Genomic DNA, 18,204 nt, shown 5'->3' with positions numbered 1-18,204 from the left:
ACATGGTTACAAGTATATGCATGACAAGAAGTATGTTACCAAAAGATTTAGTGCACTTGATAACATTAGTGATATATTGAGATTATTCATCCTTACAAAAAGCGACTGTCATATTTCATTTATAAGGTGGTACAAGTTTGATGGTTCACACATTAACATATTTGTTAACAATTATTGATACTATTATTAAGGTCACTGCCACAATCACAGCTGTTATATCCAACACTGTTGCTAAACAGAGATTAAATTTTCCACGCTTAACATTTCCGTTGATCAGTTCAGATTTTGCCTGTTAAAAAAACAATATGCATGACAGACATTTAATTGTATATGTACTTTCAGCTACGGCTGAAACAAATACAACTTGATATTCACTTGGTGAGATATGGACTGAAGTACTTGTAAGGTTGCATATCTTGCCAGTTCACACAGTGTTTTTATCAGCAAGAAATCACACCATGAATGCAATGGAGTTTGTAGCCTTTTCTTGTCAGGCCTTTATATGGGTACAGCGTGTATCATTGCTGTTGGAGTTGTCAACAGCATGTCATGTGGTCCAGTATAGCATATGTCACAAAGGTATAGCTATTAGTGTGTAGTATTCAGGAATACTTGATTTTTTTTATTAGACCCTACAGCTTTACATGTCCAGCTTTTTTATTCATTAAAGCAATTGCGTGGGCGAAGATAAAATAAGTAAGAGTGCTATTATTTCCATACAGCACTGAAAGGAAAATACAGAGCTGTTGTTCAAGTGGGTAACATTTAAAATCGCCAGAAGTAGCCAAAACGTTTGTTTTATAAACCAAACTTATACTATATAGACACTTACTGGTTGTCTGATGGCTGAAAACTGACGTGGTTCAAGTGTACAAATGCTCTGAACAAAGATGACCAGAAAGCACTTTAAACCAGTCAAAGCACCGTCATGCTTGTATATGAAAAAAAAAGCACTCTGGTGTGGTCTCAAGCACTCAGCTTCGCCTTGTACTGTATTAGTCTCTTACCCACGCCTTCCTGCTATTTTTTCCATAGCACACTCATGGTGGTGCTTTAGCTAGTAAACTGCTCAATTCAGTACTGTAGCAAGTACAGGATACAGATGAACAGGATTTAAACTTGGGTGCTCATGATTAACAATTAAAATTTTAGTGATATAATACTCTAGCTTTTGTATAGCAGTGCACTAACAAAATGGGTACTTGTTCTGCAGTGTGCACAGCACATCCTTAACACAGGGTATTTATACTGTGTGTGCATCTATTAAACACACAGACTTACAGCTGTTGATGCACCAATGGCAGGTAGGGTACACACTAGTACACAGGGGCATATGAAGAGACACAAAACTGACAGACCAATTGAGGACAGGCACAACAGCTCGGGTACACCATTCAGTAACTGCTGCTGCTGAACATCAATTACCTGAGGGAAATAATTAGAATACAGTGAAATCTTTATACCTACCATGGACTCAAGTAAAGATTTTTGTGATGGACATCTCACTTAAAACGTGTGGAACCAGACCTGTTGCACTGTAGCCAGCCATTGTCTGTAACATTATGATGGTTTTTGTTCTATTGAGTACTTTAATTCAGAGAGTTTACTGCAAACAAGGCACGGTAGTCCCTTCATTTTATCTGGCAATCAAATAACCAAATATTCTCTTCTATTAGAGTATTTTGTCTAAAGTGTGTGAGTTTAAGCAGGGCTCTGTAAATAAATGAAAGGGTTCAATTTTATGGGGCCCAGAGAGTTTGGATAACAGAGGAACCATGCATTGTACCAAGTCCTATAGAACTGCACAATCCCACACATCACGTACGTACTGTTATTGTATATAACTTAGGGTGGAACCTAGCTCTTGATACTATACAGTCATTTCAACTGTGACCAGGAACTTTGGTTCATTTCCTCTACAAAAATAATGGTTTACACTTTCAGAGGTAGAATGTTTGAAGCCAGAGCTGTTGGAGTCAAACTCTACATTTATTTTGAATCATTAATGTAGGTTCATAAGTCATAAATCTTTAGTTCTCTATGTTTTACTGTGTACTGCATAGCAGGAAATTTTGATGGAAGGAAACGTTGATGAATCCACAGTTCATCAGCTTTCACAAATCGATGCAGAAACTCCAGAAATACATCTGAACACTGTTTTTAAAAGCGACATTTGACAAATTTAAAGTTGCAATTTATCAGCTTTCTCTTTTGTCAAAAATTTCCTGTTGTACAGTAGCATACATTCACATGAACAACTTATGGATTGTGTGATTCTGTTTGCAAACTGTACCTTCATATATTTTTATTCATTACCCATTTTGATAGACACAATATAATCATTGTAAATGAAGCCTTTACACTTTCGGCCAGTCATAGTTTATTTCGTGAAAACATAGCAAATATTTTGCATACATTGGGATATATACCATAGCAATTTTTTCCAAGGAGAAAATTTTGCAACTTTCGCAGATTTGCAGCCATCCATGAAAATTTTCCTCTTCGAAATATGCAGCTTGGTCAAAATGGGCATTGAAGAATCCTAAGCAAAAAAACACTACTTTGAAATTTTGGATAGTGGTCATTCGTGAAATATTTCCCCTCTAACATATCCCACTGTACGGTAGTTCATGTTACAAGTACCTGTACTCTATGTGATTGTGGTTGTGTTTGGATTGGTTCTTGAGGTGTCTGGCCCTGACCATCATCCGCTATCTCGCTGCAGTATTCTTCGTAAGATGGTGGTGGATCAGGATACAAATCTTTGTACTGTATTGGAGGACTGGCGGCAGCTGTATAACATATTGGATATATACGTGTATTACAAAATGCATGTATAGCTACAGTAGTACATTTGCACATATACTCACTTATGTTCTCATTGCTTGTATTTTCATTGTTTGTGTTTTCATTGATCCTGTTTTCGTTGATTGTATTTTCGTTACTTGTGTTACTAAATGTTCTTTCCCTTGGTTGGTTGTATTGTTCTGGCAATCACAATGTTAATAACATGAATAATATAAACCATAACCATGCGTATGCTACATGTGTACATGCATGCTTAAACTCACTGAGGACATGTATTTACAAATGGTTAGATTTCTCAGTAGTCTGGTTGGAATCTATATACTTTGAGGGGTGAGGGTTCGACACCGTGGTGATAATATGGTAGGCTGTCTATGTTAGCAATTACATAACAGCAAAATAGCAGGCAAAGGGCCCTGCACGCAAACAACGCATATATGAGCAACATGATGAAGATGACAACACGATTAGACTGCTCACCAGAAGATGCCATTATGAGTAGAAAATAGGCGAAAACGCACGCGTGTATCCCACCGTATTCTTAGCAGTATCCTAGCAACAAGCGTGTGGGGGCTCGCGTAAAATGATAATGCAAAATTTGAGGCGCGCGTATAAGTGCTACCATTACTGAGCAACCAACATGGGCAGTCAGGTTGGGATATTCACCACTATAGCGATGTTACTCGTTCCATCGTGTGCGGGGGTGGAGCTGGCTACGTACGTACGTGCGTTTATATTAACACCTAATTAGTCTGGCGCCCTCCGCATGTAGTAATGCAATGGGGCGGGCGCCGTCAGACTGGTATATTTCCCGACCACGCATTTATTCTATATCCCACTATAAACACCGTTATGCTTTCATGCAGTGCTCCACTCATGTACAAAAAAAATAAAAATAAAATAAGCAGGGGCGGATCTAGGATTTTTTGAAAGGGGGGGCAGGGACATAGGTAACTAGCCAGACATTAGAAGATACCAAGCCTTCTCACAACGCCCTAATGGTAAGATTCATGTAGTATCCATGGTCAAAATTAGCTATTTGGAATAATGACTACATTAGTGTGGTTTGCATGCTAGCCTAGGCCGGGGAGTCTGGGGGCATGCCCTTCAGGAAATTTTTGAAAATTAGGCCCTCTAAAGATGAATCTGAGTGTTTTAAGCAGTTTTTCAGTGGAAATAATAGAATTTCAGTTTATCAAAACACTTTTACTTTTGCATTAAATCAAGACTGATCGCAATATGCATGAGTATAGCTATCATGCATTGCATGCATGATAATCTTTTCTTTTGTGGCTACCGAGCATTTAGATATAGCTAGCTATATATCATAATGCATCAACTCCTCTTCAACAGCCTCAACTGCCTATCTTACTGATAAAAAAAATGTTGTTGGATCCCACTGGAAGGTTGGAGTAGATTATTTCACACACCATGAAGTTGGAAGAATTGTGGAAAATGCTTACTCCAGCCTCAACATCAACAGATTCAAGGCAAACTCTCCGGCTTTATGGAACACTTAACTATCATCTTCTAAAGACCCAAGGGCGGATCTAAGATTTCAGAAGGGGGGTGCTAACATCATGGTTGGTTGGCTAAGAAAAGTGACAACTGGTTAATACAACTAGTTATAGTGTGCGAAGCACACTCACAGCATTAAAATTTGGCAATATTTTTGACTGAAAAATGATGCCACTTTGTTTAAGTGATTCACAATGCTTGTAAAGCATTGTTAGTCACCTAAGTGTAATAATGATGAAATGACACCATTATTCCAGAACAGTTGCAATGGCTGCGGGCAAACTATAATGTCCAAACAGTAACAATGAAGAGAGGGCTTGAGAGGGCAAGTATACACTCACCATCAGTGCATAGAGTATGCATACGTAGAATTTTCCAGCTAGGGGGGTCTGGAGTGAATGTTCCGTCTGGAAATTTTTGGAATATAGCTGTCACAAGATTGAATCTGGAAGCTATTTTTAACCAAACACACTATTGTGCTGAAAGATTGTGGGGGTACAAGATGGATGAGTTCAGTTATAAGCAACTTTAGCAAAACAGAACTACACTTTTAAATGCTATTGGATTACATAACAATGGATTGTCAAAGACATACACAGGGTTGGATCTTAAGGTCACTGTAGAGATTTATAATGCACACAAAAATAACTTCAGCTTTGTAGTAGATATATATAGCTACAGACTGTTCTGTTACTATATCAATCTGACTTTTTACAACTATATGACCCCATCACCATATAACCAGAGTCCAAAGTCACTTACATATACAACTAGTTTTTGGCCACAACTAACCCCCTTATAATGTGACAGCATAAATGCTGTGGTATCATTTGAGCTTATAAAGTTGAGCTTCAAGGGGTTTGGGAGTTTTATTAGCTTCAATTGATGGTGTAGATTCAGATAAATGTAGCATGGAACTTTAATACTGATAAAGCAAAAACAAACAGTTCTCAGATAGCTACTATATACAGCCTTGTTAACTGTATACATGCTAAGAAATTAACTGTTTTACTTAAGCATGTCAACCCAAGCATCAATGTGGTAACAACTGAAAATACTATACTAATATTAAACTATTTGACAGAAGTTGTTCTCAGAAAGTGATTAGTATATGGCAGGATGTTTGGAGCAATGCTAAGATAGCAGTGCACAGATCAAGAAAGCGCACTGGCAACTTCTTGAAAAAACACACTATGATGGATGTTCTATTAGAGTAGCTGACTGTTCTAATAGAGTATTTCGATTTTTAGCAGCTTTTAGGTTAAGTCTCACACCAAAAGTGTAATTTGAACCCCTCTTAGTAATAAAGATTAGCCATTCTCCCTCCTCTTTCCATCTTTTCATTACCCATGCATATGCAAGTGCACCTATATACTACAACTTCTAGAAGCTTCCTAGCTTGCACATGGTAAAATTTGGGAGGGGGGTACTTCAGCACCTAAAGCACCCCCTTAAATCCGCCCTTGAGGCCATCTGGGATTCATCAACATTGGGTGACTATGACTACAAACTACACAAGTTTGACTGTGATGATTTTGCAGTCTGCATGAAGAATGCTGTTTCTAAATACTCCCATGATCAAACAAAGCCAGACAATAGGGGAAGCCTTTGTGGGATAATGTGTGGAGAAGCATGTATAGCTAAACAGAGGCAGAAACATGTATAGCTAAGTAGTAGTGGTGTTGAACGTCACAATTATTAGTATGCATGTTCCTTAGCCTAGTGATACTTTGTTAGTCTTAACACCAATACATTGTACAGAAAGGCAGAATGCAGTGAAGGGTACTAGTAGCTATTAGCTAGTCCACTGGAAATCCTTACTTCCTTAGTAAAGTGCAACTATATTTGCTTTTATGGGATTTCTGAATTTACTGTTGTGATGGTTAACTTATTTCTAGATCTGCTGGGTTATGAAGACTGACAAATACCAGCACCATAATCCACAGCATGGGGTCATATCAGAAGGTAACTGATACAGATTTTATGTTCATAGACAAAAGTGCTATAGCTGCCTAATAAACTTATAAAATACCAAAAGACTACAGTTTGCTAAATGGCTGAGTTGGTAAGGCCACTCCAATTGGTAATTATGTTTCTGGTCCTTTGAAAATTAGTTTTAGGTGCGGGAGGGCGGAATTCAGCAACAAAGCAACAATGAAGTGACTGCTCAATTAGAGTATTTTTTGTGATTTACTGACTGTTCTATTAGAATATATGATCCGTACTATGCACTTTGCCTATTTCTTGCAGGTTTTCACTGATAAAATACAAATTATAACACTTAGATAGTCAGATTTAGCATACTTATTGCAGCCCAATATTTGTTTCTGAAAATCAGGTTTTTCAAAATGCTCATGCGGGCATTTTACTCATGTATTTCTGAAATTTCACATTCTCCAAAAAAGGATGCGGGTGGTGGACCAGAAACATAATTACCAATTGGAGTGGCCTAACTATATATTATACTGAAGCTGATAATTAATTAAACCAACTTATAGTCATAGTGGAAAACACTGCTAATTATCTGAATAAAACAAAACCCACAATTACAACTTTTGTAACTAAAGATGCAACCCACAATCGAAACTTTTTCTTGAAGAATTCTTGAGGAAAAGGAAGCTGTACTCTCCTGGAACAGGGTTGAACAATAGGTATAGTTGCATAGTTCCTGAAATAAGCCTGCTTTTGATACACATAGAAGATTTAGGGTTTTATTGGCCAAGTACTAACTTAGAAAGGAAAGGGGGGGAGGGGGGGCTACAGCCCCCTTAGCCCCCTCCCTAAATCGGCCCCTAATAAGATATCTGGGAAGTTATGATCAAAAGTCACTAGTAAGCTCAGTCCTATCATAGATTTTAGGCTTTACAGCACAAGTGCCAGGGGCGGATCCGGGAGCTGGCAAGGGGAGGGGCACAAACAGACTAAGTTGTATTATATTATTATTATTGTTTAATTAGCAGGGCCCGCCTGGGGCATAAGTGTTAATGTACATTAAAATTAAAAGTGCTTGTATAATAATTGTTTGAAGCTGTCAATAGTTTGTTGGTTGATGATGTCTTGTGGTACTGAGTCCATTCCATTCTGGTATTGTTCTTGGAAAAAATGAGTACTTATAGTTGTCTATTGATGTATGATAGTGTAGGAATTTCTGTTCATGATTAGATCTTGTAATTGTGATAGGTGATAATGTTGGTATATAGCTGTTAGGTATTTCAGTTAGGTTGTGGATAATCGTGTATAATAGAGTTAATCTTGCACATTTCTCCTTAATTGGAGTGGTGGCCATTCTAATGATGTTAGCATTTCAGTTATACTATCTCGCATATTCCTTCTCCATGGTCAATTCAGGACAAATCTAGCTGCTCTATGTTGTATCATTTCTATTTTATTTATGTCCTTTAGGTGGTATGGGTCCCAAATTGCAGCAGCATATTCCAGCACAGGTAAGATAAATTGTTTATAGCTTAGCTCTTTAAGTGCACGTGAACAGTTTCTTAAGTTACGTTGTAAAAAACTGATTATTCTGGTAGCCTTGTTGCGTACATGGTTAACTTGTGGTCCCCAAGAAAGATGGTGATCTATTATTATTCCAAGGTAAAAATGCTGTTCAACAACTTTGAGGGGTTTGTTTGACGTGTGATAAAGAAATGTTGTTTTATGGTGCACGTGGTGTTTGGATAACTGAAGAATGCAACACTTGTCAACATTAAATTTCATTTGCCATGTTTTAGCCCAAGTATTTAGTGTATTTAAGTCTTGTTGTAATAACTGATGATCGTTAGGAGAATTTATTGGTTGATAGATAAGACAGTCATTGGCAAATAAATGAACAGTGCTCTGAATATTTTGTATTAGAGATCATTAATATATAGTAGAAATGGTGTTGGTCCTAAAACTGTACCCTGAGGTAGAGTATGTACCCTCAATGACTACTTGCTGTGATCTGTTGTGTAGAAAAGATGTAATCCACTGAAGTGTTTTCCCTCGTATTCCGTAATTGTCTAATTTCTTCACAAGCCTGGCATGTGGAACTTTATCAAATGCCTTTGAGAAGTCCAGAATTCCAATGTCGACTTGTAACCTGTTATTTAATGCACAAGAAGAAGTCACCTTGTAGAGTGTTCAGTTACAAAGAAACCACCATGTAGAGAGTTCTGTAATAAATATATGTATTATATATATATATATAATTTGTACATTTAATGATAAAAGTAGAAATATTAAAAATATTTAATATCTGCTTCATCTTTTCTTCTTCCTGTGGTAAAGAAAAAAAGATAGGTTAAAAAAGCCCCAAAGCCAAAAAAGAAGTGAAATCTAATCCAAAACAGCCAAGCTGTAAAAAAGGAGTGCGGCCCTCAAAAAGGCTATGGTGAAAAAAGATGTGAAATCCAAGGTGGCGGCCAAGAAATGGCTGTGATGGTAGGTTAATGGTAAAATTTTAATTATGACAATTCAGGTGAATTTTGTGCCAAGACCAAGCGGCACCAAAATTCACCTGAATTGTCGTTATTAAAATTTTTACCATTAACCTGCCATCACAGCCATTTCTTGGCTGCCACCTTGGATTTCACATCCTTTTTCACCATAGCCTTTTTGAGGGCCGCACTCTTTTTTTACAGCTTGGCTGTTTTGGATTAGATTATCATATGATGGCCAAGTTATCTACTGGATTGAAAACAGCATGCAAGTAACAAGTCTTACTTGATGGGGAATCATTTGATTACGTCCCTGTAACATCTGGAGTACCTCAGGGTCCACTAGTGTTTTATATCTATATTAATGACATTGTTGAAAATATTTCGTCTTAGTAAAACTTTTTGCTGATGAATGCCTATTTTATCAAGTCATTAAAACAGAGCAGGACACTGTTTCATTGCAAAGGGATTTTTAACACCATATCCTACTGGGAATTGGTCTGACAAATGGCTTGGTAAATGTACTGTTGTGAGATGTTCATGATTAAGGTTACTAAATCCCATAACTGCAAACTACTCTATCTACGGGTCCATTTTATCTGTAACCCATCATCATGATATATACCTTGGAGTGATGTTGGATGATCACCTTTCATGGTCTACCCACGTTGCTAATTTTAAAACAGACTACTTTTCCCTGGGTTACCAGCACCCCTCGCCACCACCCCTAACACTAAAGATGTTAAAAGTACTAGACATATACTGAGATCAAATTTCAATCTATGAGCTGGAGCCACCTGACCCTCAGCTAGTGCAAGGTCAAGTGCTCCCAGCGAAAGCGGACAGCCCTGATGTGATCTAGCTCCTCTCAAACACATAATAGGCTATAGCAGAGTGTAACAAAGAATAACTAATCCTGTAATGCAGCCATGACATCACAGAACTATATGACAGCTCTTTCCGAGGAGAGACAAGGAAATCAAGCCTTCTGTAAAATACAGCAGCAGCATGACCCATACCACCAAATGTTGAAAATACAAGTGGGGTAAAAGAACCTTCCCTAATACGTTGTTATACTTCGATTGTTTCTCATGTTCAAAACATCGATAAAGTGAGGATACATGGGTACCACAATATGAAGGTGCATTAGCATTAAATACTTTGACATCAAGCAATGTCTTCTGATGTTTACCTCCCCAGACTCCTGAAGCAGAAACATCTACACAAGTTCCATCCTCATTATTAGCTGTTGCAAATCGAAGGGTCTCACCTGAAAGGGGGTTCGACCCTCACATCACTACACACTTCAGTTAGGACAGCAGCTGTGAAGTCTCTCAACTCATTATGTTGGAGAATGGGGAATCCTCTTTTGGGGAAATTTATGCCATGTTACTAATGTTGCTAGTAAGGCTACAAGGATGTTTAACTTTCTCAAATGCCACCTTACTAAATGTTCAACTGATATCAAGGCATCTGCATACTTATTATTAGTTCGACCATTAATGGAATATGCATGTGTTGACAGTGTTGTTTGGGACCCACATTACATTGTACAAATATCACTTAGAAAAAGTTCATAGGCGTACTGCAAGGTGGGTCCTTTCTGACTATAACTATCACAATAGTGTCAGTACTATGCTGCATGGAACAGCTCAATTGGTTGCCATTAGCAAAGAGAAGGAAGCAACAAAGACTAAACATCTTTTACCAAATAATTCACAGCATGATCGGCTTATTTCTACCTGACTACTATCACTTTACCACTAGACAACATCACCTATTTCACCTGATGATGCCATCCACAAGTACCACTACATATATGACAAGCTTTTTTCAGAAGACGATCAGAGAATGGAATGCACTACCAACACCACTGATAGAAATGGACAATTTAACTAAGTTTTCAGAAGTCATTATTGAATGTTTGTAACGTGTACAGTATGTTTATTTGTACCTTGTAGGACCTAATCAGCCTCGGCTGTCTGTCCTATTTAACCAATTCTAATAATAATAATAATAATACTCCAATAATATAGAACACTGTTAATCTGATATGATCTGCAGTCTCAAAGACCAAGCATGCATCTGAACAGAAGAGCCTCAAAAACCCTGAATTAATATTAATGGGATTTTTATCCCAACAGGCCTGGCTTTACTTATGAAAGGGGAAAACTCAATAACAATATATGGGCTAAAAATTCCTGCATGGTCCAAACTATACAGAGATTGACAGATTGCAGCACTGGCAGATGCTGCAGTGTTATTCAATTTGGATGTATGTCAGTGAAGTCAGCATGCAATTGCAAGCACTATAATTTTAAAGAATTAAATACACAATGGCGCTGCACATAAAGTTGATAAATAGTAAATGATAATTTGCGAAGCTGCGTATCACAATCATTATTATTGCCACCCAAACTATCCACACTCTTGTATATGCTAACGGAAACATACAGTTATCTTTTCAGGTAATGCTTTAGCCAGCAATAACATCACAACTCAATGTAAATTTGCAGTCAAATTTGTTACCAAATTATAGCTAAATGTTCCTTGCCCCCATGCGAGATTCATTCCACGCTTTGCATTTCACAGAGCATGCTTGTGTACTAGTGTAGCTACATAAAATGGCAAATTTCTAGCTAGTTGGATTTATCTGACAATTTTGTTCCTCGACTGTGACCTGTAGCTAGCTACATGTATAGTTACATTGTAATGAATTACTTGAGTATAATTATCTGCACACGTTCAAATTATTGTTTGAAAGCCGGCACTTTGCAGTTAACTTAGTGAATCTACTTTTGATATAGACATCCAAACAGTAACAATGTAGCACTGAAATGATTATTCAGATGTATGCATATAGCTATGACTATTCAGTCAGCATGCTCCTGGGATTATTCAATTCATGTACATATGCAGTACATTAGCACTTACTGTGCTCAAATGGACGAACCAACCTTGGAGCTGAATAAAGTGGCCTATTCATACTGTAAAAATACTATTTTAGAAGAGCCCTTAGGCTTTTGTTTACTTCTTATATACAAAGGTATCAATACATGCTGACTGCTTATTCAATAGAAATATGTGCTTAAAGAATAATAATATTGATCATATATTTGATCATTATGTTTACAACTATTTTATTTTCATTTCAGTGTTGACTTTAACATGCATAAAAATACATATATGGCATACACAAATATTAATTTATATTGTCTTTATATACAATAGAGTTACATTTAGTTACATACATTATGTTGTATATCATACAGTACAGTGTGGTGTTTACACATTGTATATATTTAGACTGTTACTCTGAGGATAATAACAAGTGCAAGTAATACAATTCCAGTCAGCACTGATAAGAGATTGAGAATAATTGCCAGATAGTTGAAACGTCTTGCTCCCACATCATCCCCATGACTGTTGTAGCGATCACGTGCCTGTATACAACATTATGTTGCAACATAGAGCTTGCACAAACATTCAAACAACTTACAATTGCTGCAGAGACTATTGCCGGTAGAGAACAAACCAGAGTAGGTAAGCTCACAAAACAGCAAAGGATGGCAACGACAATGGAAAGAGGCAAATAATCATGATGAACATAATCACTTGTTGCTATCACTTGTATTTGTCTTGGCTGTTCTACTATTATCTAAAAACACATCATTAGTAAGTTTAGCCATTATTAACTACATGCAGTAAAACATGATCATTATTTTGTGTTTGGCTTAAAGGGTTGTAATTGTGGTATATAATTCTGATAGGTGATAATGTTTACTATGAAATCTGCAAAATTTTTATACTTATATACTAATGCTGACTCCTTGTCTAACAAATTCAATGAACTACAATCTAGACTTACCATCGACAAACCTGACATAGTGGCTATTACTGAGGTAAACTGCAAATTTTGTGGCCCTAATATAGAATTTAACATTGATGGGTACAAAACTATACAAAATACTACTAACTCTCAACAACGTGGCGTATGTATTTTTGTAAAATCAGACTTACAGGCATATAAGGATGATGCTCTGAGTTCTAGTTCATTTTTGGAATCCATATGGTGTCGAGTTTCCTTGACCAACAAAGACTGCTTATTATTTGGCGTAGTCTATCATTCTCCCAATAGTAATATCGATAATTTTAATAACTTATGTTCCTTACTTACACAAGCTACTAATACAGGTGTATCACATTTACTTATAGCTGGAGACTTTAACATGCCTCATATAAATTGGAATACACTGACTACAACATCAAATTGTGGTTGTGATGGGGCATTTTTATCATTACTTGCTGACCTTTTTATCACTCAACATGTTACATTTCCAACTAGATATAGAAATGACTAAACTCCATCTGTATTAGATCTTATCTTAAGTACTGACCAACATGAAGTGACAGATCTCACTTCATTGCCTCCACTTGGCAAAAGTGATCATGTTGTTATCAGTTTTGAATTTTTGTGTTATCACTCTATAGAATGTGTTAATGTGCTCAAGTATTTATATGGACGTGGAGACTATAGATCCATGACACATGAATTACTTGATACTAATTGGGCACAACTATTTGAAGGACAATATATGGAATCTATGTGGCTGTGTTTTCATACTAAACTATTAAACTTGATTGACAAGTATATTCCAGTTAAAACTGCTAGCTCTAAGTCCAAACCAAAATGGCTGGATTGGCCTACACTCAAAGCAATCAAGCTTAAACATAAAACATGGAATACTTATAAGGCCACCAAACGCCATGTAGATTACATCTCGTATAGTAAGTGTAGAAACAATGCTACTGCAGCTGTTAAACACGCCAAGTCAAAATTTGAAACCAAATTAGCAAGAGACATCCAACACAACCCCAACCTGTTTTGGAAATATGTCAGAAGTAACACCAAGCTAGGTACGAGTAGACGTAGACAAATTACTTAAAGATGATGGTACCTTAACTTGTTCTGATCATGAAGTGGCTAACCATCTTAATGACTTTATTACTAGTGTGTATACTGATGGACCTACATCTGAGGTACCAACATTACCTGACAGATCAAACGGCAGTACTCTTCAACATATTGAGATAACTCATGAGGATGTCTTACATCAGCTCAATTGCCTTAAACCAAACAAATCATGTGGTCCAGATAAATTCCACCCGCGAGTGCTGAAAAATGTGAAAGATGGACTTATTGTACCACTCTATTACCCTTACAACAAATCCTTAGAAGAAGCAACCTTGCCATTAAGCTGGAAAGAAGCTACAATAACACCGATATTTAAAAAAGGTGACAGAAAGCTCCCAAACAATTATCGCCCTATTAGTCTAACCGCCATCTTCTGCAGACTTTTAGAAGCCATCATCAGAGACAAGATAATGTCATATTTTGCATCTAATAATTTCTTTAGTAATGAACAGTTTGGATTTAGAAGCAAAAGATCCTGTGAAGCTCAATTGTTGACAATTATGGAACATTGGAGTAGAGTTATTGAAGATGGTACAAGTATTGATGTAATCTATTTAGATTTCAAAAAGCATTTGACAAGGTGCCACACAGACGTTTAATGACTAAATTGAAAGCTTATGGGATTCAAGGTAATGTGCTTAATTGGTTAGAAAATTTTTTTGTCAAATAGAAAACAGAGAGTCTCAATTCGTGGATCTTATTCTGACTGGACTAATGTAATTAGTGGCGTTCCACAAGGTAGTGTTTTAGGACCTACCCTTTTCATCATATATGTTAATGATTTGCCAGATGCTTTACTAAGTTTCTCAGGTCTGTTTTCTGATGATACCAAATTATATCGTCCTATCACCTCACCTGTTGATACTGATCTGTTGCAACAGGATTTAAGCTTTGTGCTTGAGTGGTGTGGTACTTGGTTGTCATTTCTAAATTTCCCTAAGTGTAAGCACATGAGTATTGGCCCCAAATCTACATCCAGGCAGTATTACGTTTACATAAACAATAATGCATATCCTATTAGTACTGTTCAAGAGGAGATAGATTTGGGTGTCACATTTGATGAAAACTTGCATTTCAAGACATATATTAACCAGATAATACACAAAGCCAACAATGTGTTAGGCACCATTAAACGAAACTTTAATTCCAGAGATCCTGTTTGTAATACGCATACGATTACTTTACACTACACTTGTAAGACCAATTCTAGACTATGCCTCTACCATATGGAATCCTCATCATTTGGGAAACATCCGTGAGCTGGAAAATATTCAAAGAAGAGCCACAAAGTTGATACCTACCCTTCAAAACTTACCCTATTCTGACAGACTACAAAGCCTCAATTTACCTAGTTTATCTTACCGTTGAAATCGTATGGACTTAATTATGACGTATAAAATTTTGAATGGAGCGGTTTTAGTAAATAAAGAATATTTTTTACAATGAACACCAGTTGCAGTACTAGATCTAATGGATTTAAGATTTATAAGAAATTTAATAAGACTTCAATACGACGCTTTGCCTTTTCACTGAGAATAATTAATAACTGGAATTCCTTACCCTATGAAATTGCCACTTCTCCCAATGTACTAAGTTTTAAGACTAATTTAGATCATTTTTTGTATAATCATTTGTATGATTTAATTGAAATTGGTTTTATAAGACTCTGTCTTCTTTTTGACCAATTATACATAATAATAATAATATGTACACCATAGCAATGATTTGTACTGCATGACTGCTGCAAATGTTAAACCTCAACTAAACTTGTCTAGTCATATTAGGTTTCTTAACAATGTGATCATTATACGTAGTTTTATTGAAGAAAAATGGGTACCATTAAGTGAGGCTTCACTGCGGGTTGGATTAATTGGTTTTCAAGAGTCATGACTTACTTCTGATGGTTGACATTGTATCTTTTGAGGATGCTGCTTGCTGGGATCAGCATCATAAGCTGGAGGTGGTTGTTCTTGAGGAACAGGAATATCTATAGATTTGGAAACAGCAACAATCATCATACACCATCAATGCTGCTACTGTCATATACACAGAAATGTTTAAGAGAATTGAAGCTTGTAATTTCTGATATACAATATGTATGAAATGTGTGGCTATATGTACACAATCCCAAAATAACTATGATAAGCTGAGTACTGAAATGTGTGCTCTCATGATTATTTAACTAGGCACAACTTACCCGCAGGAGGCAAAGGAGCTCCATTAGGGATGCTCTGATTGTATGGTGGCGGAGATGTAGGGGGACCAACTTGTGTGTTATCCTGTGACTGTGGTCCTGGAGTTAATGACACTACAATTGTTTTGGATCTTTCATGGTGGTATACACTGTTGTCTGCTACTACATCCTGAGGGGTTGTGTTTTGTTCTGTAGAAGAAGATAGCCAAATATATAGTTATGACTAATAACATACATGTACATATCCATGAGTAAACACATCACCAAAATACAAGGTACAGACAAACTGAACTATGGAAGTTTCTGTATATTTCACAACTACTATCTGTATGTAATATATAATGGTAAGTGTGTGACTCAAGGAAACCCAAAACTCCATGATCCTTAATATACACTACTGTATGATGTATAACATTTTTCATGGAAGCAGTTTAGCTGTTTTGGGCTCATAGCACAATAGACTTTATTACAAATCTTTGTGTATTGAATACATCAAACCTTCAGTAGCCATGCATCTTATATAGGTCCTATAGCTAGGATAGTATATTATGTACACAATACTATAATATTATATGCATGTATTCCTTAGAATCTTATATGTATGACTTGCCATCAATAATAACACAGAACACATAATAGGTATATTTTTGTATTCATTGATTTTCCATTCACAAAAAGTATGCGGCTATAGAGATTAAACCTTCCAACAATCCAAAAGTCTTGCAGCCACTTAAAGCTGTGTACAACACATATATTTCTACTTTATACAAAGAATCATGAGGCATTGTTAAGTTCATAATTATAGTCTTTGTGTATCATTTATCCTTATAAGCACAGAGTGGATAGAATTGAAATAGTTCATAATTTTTGTACAATGAAAAAGCGGTCGAACTATAATAATGGAAGAATTTCATGTGACTATCTTTCTTATCATATCAGCCAGCATTTCTGTAATGCAAAGTTTCTACAATACTATATGCCACCTTCTTGCTACTTCATACACAAATGCAGGTAAGCCACAATCATTCATTCATTCATGCATAATTTTATAGCTACATACCTGTCATAATGAATGGGTTTGATGCCAATGTCAAATTCTAATGCTGCTTTAACTGTATCAATCTGCCTGACTGTTATATGGAAACAGCAAGCTTGCTATTTTATATTTGTGTCATCCACATGTATTGGATTACACCACGTCCTGAATGTAAGGACATGACCTGCCAGGAATGTGTAGGTCTTCTGTTGAAGTGAGATATCACTAGTTAAGGTTGTACAACTTCTCCCACAGATTTATGAATTAGGAACCTTACAATAGTTCACATGCCTGCATGATGGTAATTCATGGAAGAACTGCATTCATGCAACCATTCATGTTAGTACAACTATACCATAAACAGTGATTATAACATTTACAATTGTGACTTAATTACACCAATGTATGTATTGTTATAGAGAATACTGGTTAGGTCATTCTTGTGATTAAAGTCTAACTGAATCAGTATACACTGAAGATAATGTATATCATAATACTTATGCAGGGGTAGTGGATCTAAGATTTTAAAAAGAGGCTTCCAATGGTAGTAGGATTCAAATAAGGGGTCTGGGGACACATCCCCTAGATGCTGACAAAGTTTTAAATTTTGTATTGAATAAAACTTAATGTTTAAAACTACATATTAATTGTAGCTACAGATTAGTTTTTGATCTACTGATGCTCACTATTATCAACTAATGCCATCACTTTTGAATGCTTCTTGAACTTCTGTGATGCAGAGGTGTCTTGACTAACTTATCAATCTGAATTTTACCAGAACTTACAGTATAGTGTATACACTCTATCTATGCAGGTGTGATAAGTATGCAATCCTTTCATATTCAACAATAAAACCATGTTTGGTTATGAGATTGATCACCTCTTTGATATTGCTATATTTGGCGGGGCTCAGGTGAATGCGAACTGACTACTTAAAAACACTACAATTGGACTTTAATGCTTAAAACTTCTCTTTATCAGAGTTAAAGCCTTCTTCCAATAAATTGTGTTTGCTACCCTCAGCTGTAGCTACTCTACAAACTAAATTGCAGTTGGGCTACTATACGTAGCTAGTGCTAGCTGAATTTTTATACACCAATAGTTAGTACTAGTAGTTGGATATCAATGCCTAGGATAAAATCTACTGAATCTTTATTATTATGGTTATATAGCTTATTTAGCCAACTGATTATACGTAGCTTATACCACGATTCTACTTATTAACTCTTTGCTACTTCATACTTGACATTTATCCTCA

General features: G+C 36.3%; 2 protein-coding genes across 2 annotated transcripts; both read right to left on the bottom strand.

Annotated features, from left to right (window-relative positions):
- Nucleotides 1-47: 47 nt before the first annotated feature.
- Nucleotides 48-3,379, bottom strand: LOC136250456 (uncharacterized). Its single transcript, XM_066042662.1, has 5 exons — nt 3,286-3,379; nt 2,871-2,987; nt 2,644-2,792; nt 1,282-1,425; nt 48-289 (listed from the first exon to the last, which is right to left on the bottom strand). Exons 1-5 carry the CDS (start codon nt 3,296-3,298, stop codon nt 146-148), a joined length of 567 nt encoding a protein of 188 aa, XP_065898734.1. The 5' UTR covers nt 3,299-3,379; the 3' UTR covers nt 48-145.
- An 8,496-nt stretch (nt 3,380-11,875) lies between these two features.
- Nucleotides 11,876-17,277, bottom strand: LOC136251870 (uncharacterized). Its single transcript, XM_066044273.1, has 5 exons — nt 16,971-17,277; nt 15,914-16,099; nt 15,612-15,703; nt 12,241-12,399; nt 11,876-12,184 (listed from the first exon to the last, which is right to left on the bottom strand). Exons 1-5 carry the CDS (start codon nt 16,975-16,977, stop codon nt 12,044-12,046), a joined length of 585 nt encoding a protein of 194 aa, XP_065900345.1. The 5' UTR covers nt 16,978-17,277; the 3' UTR covers nt 11,876-12,043.
- Nucleotides 17,278-18,204: the final 927 nt, after the last annotated feature.

The sequence above is a fragment of the Dysidea avara genome, chromosome 3 (genome assembly GCF_963678975.1).
Source record: "Dysidea avara chromosome 3, odDysAvar1.4, whole genome shotgun sequence".
In the NCBI taxonomy this organism is placed as follows: Eukaryota; Metazoa; Porifera; class Demospongiae; order Dictyoceratida; family Dysideidae; genus Dysidea; species Dysidea avara.
Note: the sequence above shows the minus strand (reverse complement) of the source record. Positions and strands in the feature narration are given on the sequence as shown.

Excerpts from the sequence above, each read along its gene's own strand:
- LOC136250456 (XM_066042662.1), bottom strand. Across the intron at positions 2,793-2,870 it reads TACAAGCAATGAGAACATAA|CTGCCGCCAGTCCTCCAATA; the intron begins GTGAGTATATGT and ends TATGTTATACAG. Across the intron at positions 290-1,281 it reads CCATTGGTGCATCAACAGCT|GCAAAATCTGAACTGATCAA; the intron begins GTAAGTCTGTGT and ends TTTTTTTAACAG.
- LOC136251870 (XM_066044273.1), bottom strand. Across the intron at positions 15,704-15,913 it reads AGCTCCTTTGCCTCCTGCGG|ATATTCCTGTTCCTCAAGAA; the intron begins GTAAGTTGTGCC and ends CCAAATCTATAG. Across the intron at positions 12,185-12,240 it reads CAATAGTCTCTGCAGCAATT|GCACGTGATCGCTACAACAG; the intron begins GTAAGTTGTTTG and ends TGTTGTATACAG.